The sequence below is a fragment of the Gracilinanus agilis genome, chromosome 3 (genome assembly GCF_016433145.1).
Source record: "Gracilinanus agilis isolate LMUSP501 chromosome 3, AgileGrace, whole genome shotgun sequence".
In the NCBI taxonomy this organism is placed as follows: Eukaryota; Metazoa; Chordata; class Mammalia; order Didelphimorphia; family Didelphidae; genus Gracilinanus; species Gracilinanus agilis.
In genome coordinates, this window is record NC_058132.1 from 487,736,647 (window position 1) to 487,749,956 (window position 13,310).

Here is a 13,310-nt window from a genome sequence, read left to right on the forward strand (position 1 = left end):
TGCCTCAGCTTCCTCTTCTGTAAAATAAGAGGGTTGGACTTCTTTGAGGAATCATGAAGAATAGGAAACATACATGGGACTGAGGACAGGTAAAAGTCTTAGATTCTTCAAATTATTTGATGGTGAGCATGAATTTAATTCCTGATAAAACTCAAATAGCTTATATTGTTAAAGAATGGATAGTAAACACGTTACAGGAGGAGAGGTAATCCTTACAAAGTAGCATCATTTCATTAAATGCATATCATGTTAGACATTGTTTTGTGTAAAGTCTTACTAGACTGATAGATCAGAGTGATGCTGTTGTGACATTTGGATTGTAGTAAGGTGTTTTTTAAAATAAATGCCACATAGACAGTATACTTGTGACAAGATAGAGATGTGGGTAATTGCTCATACCTCGTATATTGGGACACACACACGTACACAAACATGTATGTGTTCAGGGCATAATTGGAAAAACTGACTCAGAGTAGTTAAATTATTATGAATCAGTGCCAAACCGGATGGTCTTGAGTGGAATGTTATGGGTATTCATGTTTGATATTTTTATCACAAAATGTTTTCAATAAACATTAAATGTCTATTATTTGCAAGGACTTGTAGGTACTGGGAATTCAAAATGGATCATAGATTTAGAATTGGAAGGAAGGGACCTTTGAGACCATTGAGTCTAAAAGTCCCTTCAATTTACAGATGAGGAAAACAGGCTCAGCAAGGTTAAGTGACTTGCCCTTGGTCATAAGAGCTAGTCAGAGTCCAGCCCTCTCTTCACTATAACCTGTATTCATAGTCCCTATTCTGAAGAAGTTTTGAAGTTTGCAAAGTAGTGAGAGTAAAGGACAAAGGACAGATTCTAACAAAATGCTCTAGGAAAATTTAAGGAAGGAGAGAACATTTGATAGCATGAGTATTAAATATCCAAATACCATAAAACTAGGAGGCACAGCCAGTGTGCTGGAAGACAGAATTGGGATCCAAAAACATTGAATTTCTTTTCTTTCTACTAAGACATCTATTACTCATTAATATTTTCTCCTACCTCTTGCTTGGACTATTATTGGATTGTTGGTCTTCCTGTCACCAGTCTCTTTGATTTATCCTCTCAAGCTGCAAAATTTCTATGGCACAGATTTGACTGTATCATTTCTGTTCAAAAACTTAGTGGTTCTCTGTTGCCTCTAAAATAAAATACAAATGTCTTAGCTTGGAATTTAAAGCCTGTCAGAACCTAATTTCAACCTAGCTTTCCAGTCCTGTTTGACACTTACTACCTTTCAAGTATTTTTGTGTTCCAACTTCAGGGGATTAGGTAGAAGCTTCCTAGGTAAGTGTGTTCTCCAACTCAGCTTTTAACTGGTTGTCCCTCCTTTGTCCTCTCAAGGCTTAGCTCAGGTGTTCCCTTCAGAGGCCATAACCTAGTACCTCTACATTTTATTTCTCACCTCTAACCCACTTAAGAGCCTTTTCAGCCCTGACTTCTCTTTTGCCCCTTCATTCCCTACTGTTAGGATTAACCTCTTGGAGGGAGGAGAGGGGCCGATTTTTATTTCTATCCCTAGTCCTTAGCACTGTAGCACTATGCTTTGAATATGGCTAGTTACTATTTGTATATTAACAAATCCACATTTGAGTTTTTAAAAAATCAGCTCTAGAATGGAGCCAGACAGTGGCTCATGTGAAAAAGACCTTAGTGAACTGCAAGGTCAGTAGGTGTTAACTGTTCTTTGGCATCCCAAATAACTAATATAATTTTAGTTGGTATTATTACAGATACTTACTGTCTAGGGAGAAAAAGGACTGTAGAATGGGATTATTAATTAAGATAGTGTGTAGTTATTTGAATCATAGAACTACAATTCCCAGCACCCCACTTTGCTTCTCACATTACATGCTGATGTAGGGAGGATATAAATTTTGTGTAACCCCACCTCTCACCCTCTTCCTGTGATTGAATTTGGTGGAGGTGGCATGAGGTGAGAGCCAGAAGAGTTTTTGCTCATGTGGTCTTAATTTTGTTAGATAATTGGGTTTTTTTTTTTACTTCTATTCCATTTTTATTTCTTTTCCTTCAAGTGGTTATTAATAAACTTTATAAAATATAATTCTTGGGGTGTTAGATATTAATAGGGATTGGATTTATGATCTTTTGGGTGTCTTCTGTTTCTGAGCCTGTGATTCTTGCTCTCAGACCATTTATTGAAGATGGTGACTAGATCTGGATATCACATATTATTAGGAAGGACTTTTATATGCTGTAGTGCACATTGGAAGGAGTTGGGATCATGCTGAGAATTGAACCTGGAAAAGAGAAAATTTGGGGGGGGGGGATATTATGGCCCTTTTCTTATCAGGTGAAAAGGACCTCTCATTTAGTGTAACCCTAACCAAAGCCTGAATCCTAGCTTCATCTACCTCATTTTATACACTCTACATCTAATTAATGAATCTTATGATTGCGTTAACTATTTTGGGTGCCATTATCTCTGTTTAGAAGCCTCCTAAAACTCCTTATTTGAAATAGTTTATGAAGAGATTACAATGATTCTGCTTATGGGCAAAACTATTAACTTGACCAGTATGGGGCATCATCAGGTCATCTGGATCAGGATCTTTGAATGACCTGAACATTCAGGTGGCAGTATGGTTTCTGAAATAGGAATAGACAGAAAGCATTTTGACATGTGGCCATGGGAAATGGAACCAGAGAGCACAGTGTCCAGTCAAGAATGTATTTCATTTATCACATATGGGCAGCTAGGTGCACAGTGATAATAATGGGCTTGGAGTCAGGAAAACTTGAGTCCATAACCCTCCTAGAGACACCCTTAGTAGTTTTGTGACCTTGAGCAAGTAACTTAGTCTCTATTTCCTCATCAGTAAAATTCAAATACTTAAACCTACTTTATAGAGATGAAATATGTTTAAAGCTCTTTGGAAACCTTTTAAGTGCAAGAAGCTATTATTATTTAGCACAGTAAATGAAAAAGCAAAATTTTGTGTACATCAAAAAATTGGTCTTGATTTGCTAGGTGAATATGCTTTAGGCAGAACTGTCAGAAGCATAAGGTAAGGATAAGGAGCCTTCAAAGTCAATTCAGAAGGGTCTATCATGAGCATTCATGAAGGACCAGAGACACTGCCACATCATTTAGTACCCGAAAGTCCAAAGACAACTAAGTGGCAGATTAGAATGGACACTGAGGAATGAATTAGTCTGCTGTTAATGACCTAAATCTAACCTGGCTTCTAATCCCTATATAGTTGGGGTTAAAGAATTTTTAAACATTATCTGTGCCAGCTACTTTAGTTTCTTCAGGATATGAAATCTTTTTGGAAAAAACACATTCCTGATTATAATTTTAAGTGTTAAGATAAGACGGGTCAGCAGTTGGGGTGTACCAAGAACTAAGAGGCCTAGTGCCCATTTTACATTTTAAGTAACAATTGAATGAAGATCAGTAAAGTTGATGCACTTTAAAGATTTAGAAGTAACTTTTCCTTGCCATTTAAAAATTCTTGTTTGGTCAGTGGATTGAGAGCCAGGCCCAGGGACAGGAAGTCCTGGGTGTTCAAATCTTGCCTTAGATACTTCCTAGCTGTGTGACCCTGGGCAAGTCACTTAACCCCCTCTGCCTAGTCCTTACCACTCTTCTGTCTTAGAACAACACCCAGTATTGATTCTAAGATGGAAAGTAAGGGGTTAAAATTTTTTTAAAAAATTGTCTTACTGTGTCTTATCTAATGGCAGGAAACTTCTTTTAAAAGTACTTGGAAGATTATATGCTTGTTTTATTAACAGAGTAAGGGAGATGGGTGAGACTGTATACTTAGTTAAGGAACTTGGGAAGGGAGAAGCCCAGTTGGAAGATAGGGTGGTAATGGCATCAGGGAAAGCAAGCAGGTCGGACAGTTCTTGAAAGCTTTGGCAGGAGAGCAGAACTATTCTACACTGTGCTTTACAGGGCTGGGTAAAATCAAAGAACTTGATGTTGAAGAGGCATTGCTAGAAAATTAATCTCTGCTTTTGGAGGGTCTCCTTTTTTGTTTGACACTAAAATAAGATTAATGATTGTCACCATCTTAGGATGGAGTTGATGATAAATGGAATGTTTTGAATCTTCATTACCTTGCTTGCCACCCAAAGAACATTTAAATACATACTTTATATGTATGTTTGCCTTTAGGATGTGGATAGAATCCAGAAAAGACCATTAGAAAAGTAATTGTGGTAAACATATGTAATGTGTAAAGGAACCCTGCAGTGAATGCTTTGCTAAAATAAAGGATCATTCTTCATTATGAATCTCTTTTTTTTTTTTTAAAGCATAACCTATTAAGTTGTTGGAATGAAATTAGAAAAGCATTTCCCCTTAGAAATACTAAATAAGTTGGTAGGTAGGTTTTTGTATACTTGCCTAAGTTTTTGTGGACCTGTTATGTGACTGTTATGTGACTCAAACATTTGACCAAACTAAAACATGACCCATTTCTTTAGGAAAATGTGTTTGAGTTTCCAGCTTTGGACTTCCAACCAGGGTCTTAGGAGGTATTCTGAAGAAAGGGACATTTGTAATTCAATTTTGGGAACTCTGTGTCATTCTTATTTTTTTAATGTAAATTTCATTTGTATTTCAATCTACATGTATAGCTATTAAAATTTGTGAACATGAAATAATGTAATCTGAAACAAATACTATACTTATTGTAAATGTTCTTGTTTTCTGATTGTTAGTATCCCACCACCCAAGATGCATATGTATATTAACTTTAGTTTAAGAGTACACATTTGTCCTCTTGTGAATTGTTTTCTTAAAGGAATGAACAAATGTTAACCAATTATTATATTGATATTCAATATATGTAAGGATTTTTCAGAAAAATTTACTCATCACCAAAGTCTAAAGATGGCGTTGTAGCATGTATTGATTGATTGATAACCACATTTGTTTTATAACTGAAAATGCAGTGTTACATTAAAATAATGCAGCAGTATTTTGTGATGTGAGTCATTGAGGTTGTTATATGCCTGGCACCTAGGGTCCTCTAAAGCAAGGTAATAAAATAACGACTAGAACCAAAGTTCTTACCTAGTCCTCTTACCTCTACATCTCTCAATTAACCACTCTGGGATATACTTTTTGAATTCTCTCTTCAGTTTGTTGGAGCAATCAAATGTGATTCATGTATGTGACTCTGTGACCACAAAATGCTTTGTAATGTATGTCTCATTAGAATGAATCTTGAATTCTGCTTGGATTTTAAAAAAAAATTCTTTATTTCAAATACACATGGACAGCTATGGCACAGAAGGAACAGTGATGAAAGGCACAATCGACATAACCTCTTATCAGGTTTTCAATTTATAGCAGCAAGATTTCAAACAAAGGCCCAACTACCTATAAAAATTACAAGTACTCTTAAATTACTGCAGATACTGCACAATTGAATAATAAGGACATTTAAGGGAAACACGGATCAAGTTTTTGAACAAAAAAAGCCTCTTGCAGAACCTGTTAGATAGAGAATCTATAGGGAAGATCTCTCCAAACAATACCTTCTCTTAAAAAAGGAAAAACTCCAGATGAAGAATTGAAGCAAGATCCACATTTAAATTATTGTTGTATCTAAACAAACATTTTATATCCTTATCAGGAAAAATTTGTATGCCAAAACAAAGTTGTTTGCTGGCAGTGCATCTTACAGTACTGTCACTAGCAGCCATTTTTAAGGCTCAGAAAAAATATATCCTCCAAAGGTAATTCAGCAAATGCTGAGATTTAAGGTAAAATAAAGTGTATTGCCAACCCAACAAACGCAGTAATTCTAGCATCAGCTGCTAATACAAAGGTGGAACTATAAGAGATGGTAATACTCAAATACCCTTGCCTAATAATCAAGGATATTAAAAACATTTCTTTGCAGAAAGTATCCCTATTATTTACACAAAATTTTTAAAAGCAGGATGTCCCCATTTGATTCTGGGTCCTATATTTAAAAGATTAAAAAAAAATTGTACTGCTTTTATACAGTTTACAATTATTATCAAGAAACTGTTAGCAATATTTGGGGAATACTTTGCGTTAAAATATTTTTATTTACCTTTGTTGAAACAATGTGTTCTCTCAGCATTAAGGAGCTAGAGTGCATCTTCATAGTGTGATCTAATGTAACAGACATCCTTCCTTTGAAATGGACCAAAATGTCACCAATACATGTGACTAATAAAACATTGCTTTTCAAAAGCATATGGATATTAATTTCTTGTAGCATTAATGTTTACATACACGAATATAGCAAAAAAGCATTGGCTACTGTAGCATTTATCAAATGTCGTTTCAAAACCATTTTCATAATGCAATGAATTAAAAACTTAAGCTTATTCTGGGAAAATTGAGTGGACTTCGTGAATGGCATTTCTGGTCACATGGTATTCTCCTATTTTCTTGCCTTGATTTCTATTTCTCACTATTTCAAGAATCTAGAGAACATGGCAGTATTAGACAAGCACAAAAATAACAAAATTCAGAACATAATTAGAGACATTTTCTAATTGATGATGGGTGTATTTTAAACAATTTCCAACAAAATGCAGAAATTAGTCAGAACAACCATTTTATACTGGTTAATAAAGACAAAGTAGCCAAATCTTAGTTCTTCCCTTCAGTCAAGTCTTTTGACATAGTCTGAACACTGCACAGTAAAAAAACAGAAATAGTTTTTATTACAAATGTAGATATGTCTAACTTAAAATTCCAAAATGGATTCAGGCAACAATTGGCCAAATTCATTAATACTCTTATTAATTACCTAATGGTTACTATGCCTTCTCTAAGAACCTAATTCTTTCCAGAAAAATGATAGTGTACTTCTTCTCTGTCATTCTAATTAATACAAATTCTGGGGTCCTGTAACTACCCCATGACTCCACCAGTTTATTTAGGATGTGCTGACTCCATCTGTGACCTCTAATTTCCTAATTAAGTCTGTAATCATGATCATGAGAGAGAATGTACAGAACAAGGCCTTAAGAGTATGACTGCTAGGTCATGACATATTCGTGTGTCTCTGAATAAACATCTAACATAATTAGCCAAATATAACAACTTTCCTTTAAAAAAAAATCTTTCTTAAGACTACTGTTTCGTGACCAGTTAGTAACCTGCTGGTAGATATTACTGGCAAACAGCTTTTGTTGTGAAAGCTAGATTTTCAAATCCTGTAAGACAGCCTTCAGAGTTCTGTATAGAAATGCTTGAAAAAAAAAAATCTTAATAAATCTTTCTAAAACCAAGCACTATGGGAAGCTTAGCCACTTCAAAACACATTTCATAAAATTTTATAATAAATCACCATTGGATAATTTTAAAATACAAATTATATGTGGTCATGTGCTTTGACTTTTGAGTTATCAATGCAACTAAAATATCTGTATACTTTTGAGTATCTAAATGTTTTCTGATATAATTCTGAATATAAAACTAAATGTATCATTCAACAGAAACAAAAAATAGGTTAGAGTCATTATAAACCTGTATTCACCTCATTCTCAAAACCTAGATAGCTTCACTCCCAGATATTTCCATTCCCCTGTTATAACACACTTCTGCCTTCTATACCTGATGACTTAACCTCATTTTGAAGAACTAAGCTGTAATTCTTTTATAGAATTCTTTTGGTCATACTGGAGCCCTTAATTTGTGAAGATTGCTCTAGAAGCAGGAGAAGCAATGAACAAACCAACAAGGATTTATCGAGCACCTTTGTGCCTAACACTGTGCTAGGCATTGTGGGGTATGCAGGAAAAAATAAGGGTAAGGAATTGGACCGCGGATCCATGATTTCATTGGCATAGGAAGCCCCGAGGTGAGAAAATTCCCTCTAATCACTGCAGATCTGCATCTAGAGCATGAGAGATTAAGTTACTTGCCCAGAGTCACCCTTGGACCCTGGTCTAACTGGCTTTGAAGTTAGCTCTTTCAACTATTTCTACTTTATGCTTCCTCTCACAGAGAGGGGATGACAATAGAGGCAGAAAAAAGGAAGACCAGCTGAAAATCTGATTGAGAAGACAAAATATATTTGAACTTCTGAAATGATGGCAAACAACTTAAAACTTCTGACTTAAACATATGGACATGGCAGAGTTTAATAGGAGTTCAGAAAAGGGAAGTAATTGATTACTAAAAGCTTGATGGAGTAAAAGGCAGCATCTGAACTGTCAGATAGGAAAACCAGCAGGATAAAGTAAGGGTCGGGAATGGGGAAGACTATGAGGCTGACTGGAATGAATTTTTCAAATGGCAAGGAGTGATAAATAGCAAGTATACATGTTTCTCAGTGCTCTTATTTAGGTTCCCCAATCTGGTCCCAAGGTAATTTTTAAAATAATAATTTGGCTGAATCTCTGAGGGGCTCTTAGCACTTGGAATGATTCTGTGACTTGCTGTTAACAGCCAATTAAGTTTCTTCATGCCAAAAATGCCTTAAAATTTTTTCTTTCCTTTCAAATCATCTTGGAATCATTAGGAATCTTGGCCAAACGGACTCAGAAATGAAAAATAAAAACCCCAAAGGCAAAATTTCAACTAAATTTGGATATTAGTAGCCTTTAAAAAAAGGAGAAAAAAACTTTTGGCAAGAAGCTATGACTAAGAAAACCAACATGAAATGAATCAAAATAATTGTATTTTGCATCATCCTTCGACTTTTAGCTTTAATAAAAGCAAAAGCTTTCTGAAGTTACTAAAATAAAAACTACACTATGTGTAATTGAATTATGCAATAGTATTTCTTGGGTTTATAAGTCTAAAAAGCAAATTAAATCATAGTGGAGAAATACAATATGGTTGCAATAGTACCTTTCACTAAAAACCCATCACATCATTTGTCTTTAAATTTGTAAATATGATAACATTTCATAGGAAAAAACTTGATACAAGTGTTACCAAAAAAGTTGTCCAAACTTAGAAAACATGAATGCATATACCTAGGTAATATTTAACCAAAGGAATATTGAGTTGATTACAAAGATCAAAAAGAAAATACATTTTGTTATTTCAATGCATAACAGGGAAACATTAATCCTGTCATTTTTAACGTATCACATTTATAAGCTAAAATTTTAATTTTTCAAACAGCTTTGTATATGGCCTTGCCCCTGTACACAGTACAGTATTACAGCCCTCAAGGACACTGATTTTCAAAGTAAGGAGATTTAAGGAATGATGATGTCTTTGAAAATACACTATTTCAGATCCTTTAGGATACAAAAGTCCATCATTTAGGAAACCCATCTGGATTTATACTGGCAGTACATTTGAAAAGACATTACCATTTGAAATGTTTTCATTTTCAAAGAAAAATACATAAAACTTAAAAAAAGGAAGGTATAATAATCTATTTTTAAAAAGTAATTCAAAGGTTTTGCACCAAAATATTTACTCCTCAAATAATTTCAATAAATTAACTTAATGTTTTCTGTATATTTATACACATATCCCTGATAATCTATAAAAGGGGGTTTGCAATAGTAAAATAAATGAAATCCCAAAGTAACCCCCTTCATAAAATGTATTTAACCTTCTTATATTGAAGGAATGTAACAATATGTACACCTCTTATGAATTAGGAAAATACCAAAATAATACAAGACAGTACTAACACAGTGTGATTGTAAAATGTACAAATGATGTTCAAATAAAGGACGTGGGCTTCATGTGAATATTATGGATGGGAGATTAATTTTCAGAATTGATCTGACAAAAGGCTTATTACAATTTTATCTACAGTAGATTTCACAAGAGGTAGTGTTCAAGTGAAATACAAAAGAGAATAGAAACATGCTTCATTGTCTTGAGTTTTTTTTTTTCCCTTAAAGAACAATCTTACAGGGAGTCAGTTTCAGAGCTGAGAGGTTCCTTTGAGATTGTCAGAAATGATCTTGACTTCTTAAAGAGAACTTGATCAGTTTGGAACCTTCTTAATATGAATCTGAAATAGAGAATAAAGTTATTTTGTAAAAGCAATAAATCCTAAATTCTTAAAAATGCAGTATAATATCAACGTCGTAAGGTTAAAAGAGTTTGAAATCTTTTTTTCCCTAAATGCTATACTTGCACTGATTTCACTAATTAAAGAAGTCATCTTACCTCATTAAGAACAGCCCAAACAGCAGAATTTTGTATAACTGAAAGACGGAAGGCTGCAATGGGGTTTAGAATGGGATCCACCATTCCTTCTGCCACACCACCTTCAAATTTTCCTTCAAAATAAAAAGTATCATTAGTACGCTATGATGAATTAAAACACAGGACTGAACTAAGTGAAAGTTTAACTGAACAGTAAGATAGATTTATTATTATGTCAAAATTAAGACAGAAATTTGTCTCTAACCTTTAAAATCTAAATTACCAGAATTTTGACTTCATATGGTGAAATCTTTACTAGAAATCAGAAACAAAATACAAATGATAACCAATATAGCCTCTATAAATATATACTACTCTAAAGGTTTTTTTATAAAACTGAATAATTTGCCAATTATTCAGTTTTAAGTTTATAATAAAATTATCTCCTCAAAGGAAGTAATCTATAGTTCAAGAATAAATCCACATAATCTATTTAGGCAATTGCTATGTGCTTTTGGGGAATACAAATACAAAAGTGTGCCAATATTTACTCAATTTACATAAGAAAATGAGCTTTTATTACTATTTACCTATTCTGATATAACCATCTTCTAATTGATTATCTTTGGTTTCTTTGCTTATTTCCAACTCTTCACCCTAAGACAGAAATATTTATTATGAAAATAATTATTGGTGCACAGGAAATCCAGAGTACTTATTGTTATACACAGAAGTATGTAAAGCTCCCCATATTAAAGAAAAAAAGTTTCATTAAACAGATATGATCTTTACAATGCTTAAAAAGAAACTAAACCAAATTTAAAAAAACAACTACCTGATCTTGTATAATTTGAAAAGTAGAACTTTAAAATGATAAATAATGCTTTTATGATGAATTACTAAATGGAAAAGAATTAAGACTTCCTATTTTTAGTACTATGCTAAGTACAAGGGTACAAAAATACAGCCCATAGGGAATTTACATTATGGGGGGGGGGAGGGAGAAAGGGAGGGAGACAGAGACAGAGACAGAGACACTAAGGAAGCAATGGCCTAAGAAGTATATTTCTTGTCAGTCAGTCAGACAGTCAGGACTGAGAAAAATATTACTAGGGAACAATGAAGAGGCCACTAGTACAAGAAAGCAGTTCTGATTGCAAGAGTTTGAGAAGTGAGAACTGTGAGGGAGTAGAAGCTGTCCTAGCTTGAGGGAATAGTAGAAACATGAAGTTTTTGTTTTTAGGAGAGGAAACCCTAACATGTTTGTTGTTCTCAAGAGACTGCACTAGTGATAGGATGGGAGAGATTAGCTTTGGCAAAGAAGGGCTATCTCATCTAAACATCGAACAAAGAGAAAAATATAGGTGAAGGGGTGGAAAGGATGAGATAAGGGAACTTTAGAATGGCTGGTGTCAGTTCTAGATGAGTAGAACAGGAGGCAATTAGAAGCATGGGCTGTAGGATAAGCAGAGCAAATGGTTAAAGATCGAAACAAGAGGAATACCACTCATGTGGGCCCAGCTGGGGTAAGATAATATGAATTTATAATGGTTCTAGTTCATACATTTTGTGACTTCCTCTAGCAGTGTTCTACTCAAGTTGACATACAGAAGGTGGATGTTGGGGGTGACCCAAGACTAAGAATTATTAGGGTCTGAACAATGTAAAAATAAAGGGTTAAGAGAGATTCAAGGGCATAAGATAAAACTTGACTGAATTGACCAAATATTGATTTCAGGCTGAAGGAAGGAAAAAAGATCAAAATAGGTGTTAATGAACTAGAAAAACAGGAAGTGCAGAACCAGAGATTCTGGCAAGACCAAAGAGCTGAAAAAGGAGTGAAAAAAAAAAAGGAAATGTGAGAGGGTAAGAGATTGTAACCTAAAAGGGTGAACTCAGAATTCAGAGTCCTGAGATACTGAGGTGGTAGTAAATCTAAGATGGAAATCTGTAAGACAAACAGGTCAGGGTGTTGTTGGAAGAGTTACAAAAGTGAATGATGAAGTCACATCCTAAATTAAGAAGGATCTCTGATAACAAGAGTGGCTGATACAGTTTTATATTATGAACACTAAAGGTCTCTCAAATAGTGAGGGTGTGGAAGGAGCAATGAGAAAACCTGAACAAAGACCTAGTATGCTGGGGTTTTGAGAAAAGGGTCAACTGGCACAAAAAGGTGGGAGAAAGGGGAAGAATCCCAAGGTTCTAAAGATGCCTCCACTGTGAATATCTCAGGCAGGAGCTCTATGTCCCTGGGGGTGGGGATTCTGCTGAGTGTCTTCTAAAGGGAACTCCTCTCAGTAACTGCAGTAGGAGGAAGGAGAAAGGGTGAGGACACGGGGTTACTTTGTGGTGTGTAATAATCATTAAAACTGCAAGCAAACTAGTCTAGTGGCAATAAGCAAACTAAAAATAAAGGAAGATCCACTCTAATGTGGGAAGTTCCTTTGAGCAAAACTTAGGCCCTTATGTTTCATAAATGAAGAAAATAGACCAACTATGTTTTAAAAAGTCAACAATGATCACCCCTGAGGTTTTCAAATCAAGAGAAACAATTTGTTTTAATCTTTGCCAAGAGTCTCCTATTAACCAAATACTCTGCTACAATTTTTGTTTCTTAAGGAAGGCTGAGTGGAAAAAAATCAAGTCATACCTTAAAAGGCAAAACTTCCACGGTTGTATTTATCAGTATATCTCCTGGATGTTCTGGATTGCCACTCTGGAACAGGTAGCTATTAAAAAAGTAATGGTGCATATGGTAGTATTTTGGGGTATATTGTGAAATAAAAAAGAATAATATATAAAGATATATAAAGACCTAAATTATGCCAAGAATAACAATATAAGTGATAGTGCGAATAACAATTATCCCTCGACATTTGTAAGGGTTATGGGCACAAGACCTCCACAAATGTGGAAAATCACAACCCCAGGCCCCACTCCAAGCTTTTATTTTTATTAATTCTGATCATATTTAACACAAAACAAGTAAAATAACAATGAACCCATTAAAAGTTGCAGTTTCTACATATGAGAGATTAGTGCACACAATGCAGTCTTCACAACTGCAGGTATAGCTGCAGCAACTCTTTCTTCTATGGCGAGATGCAACAATCACTATGGGAGAAAAAAAATCACATGCCTGAGTCTGGATGTTAAAGAGACAAAGAAGACATGCCC

The 13,310-nt window shown here is 34.6% G+C and overlaps 1 protein-coding gene across 1 annotated transcript in view; it reads right to left on the minus strand.

Moving 5' to 3' along the window:
* Positions 1-9,966: 9,966 nt before the first annotated feature.
* MGAT4A (alpha-1,3-mannosyl-glycoprotein 4-beta-N-acetylglucosaminyltransferase A) overlaps positions 9,967-13,310 on the minus strand; it is a 46,692-nt gene continuing 43,348 nt past the window's right edge. Inside the window, exons 10-13 of the mRNA XM_044669298.1 lie at positions 12,784-12,862; positions 10,721-10,787; positions 10,152-10,264; positions 9,967-9,993 (exon numbers count right to left, since the gene is read on the minus strand). Coding sequence (XP_044525233.1) covers positions 9,967-9,993; positions 10,152-10,264; positions 10,721-10,787; positions 12,784-12,862 — 286 coding nt within the window. The remainder of the gene's footprint in view (positions 9,994-10,151; positions 10,265-10,720; positions 10,788-12,783; positions 12,863-13,310) is intronic.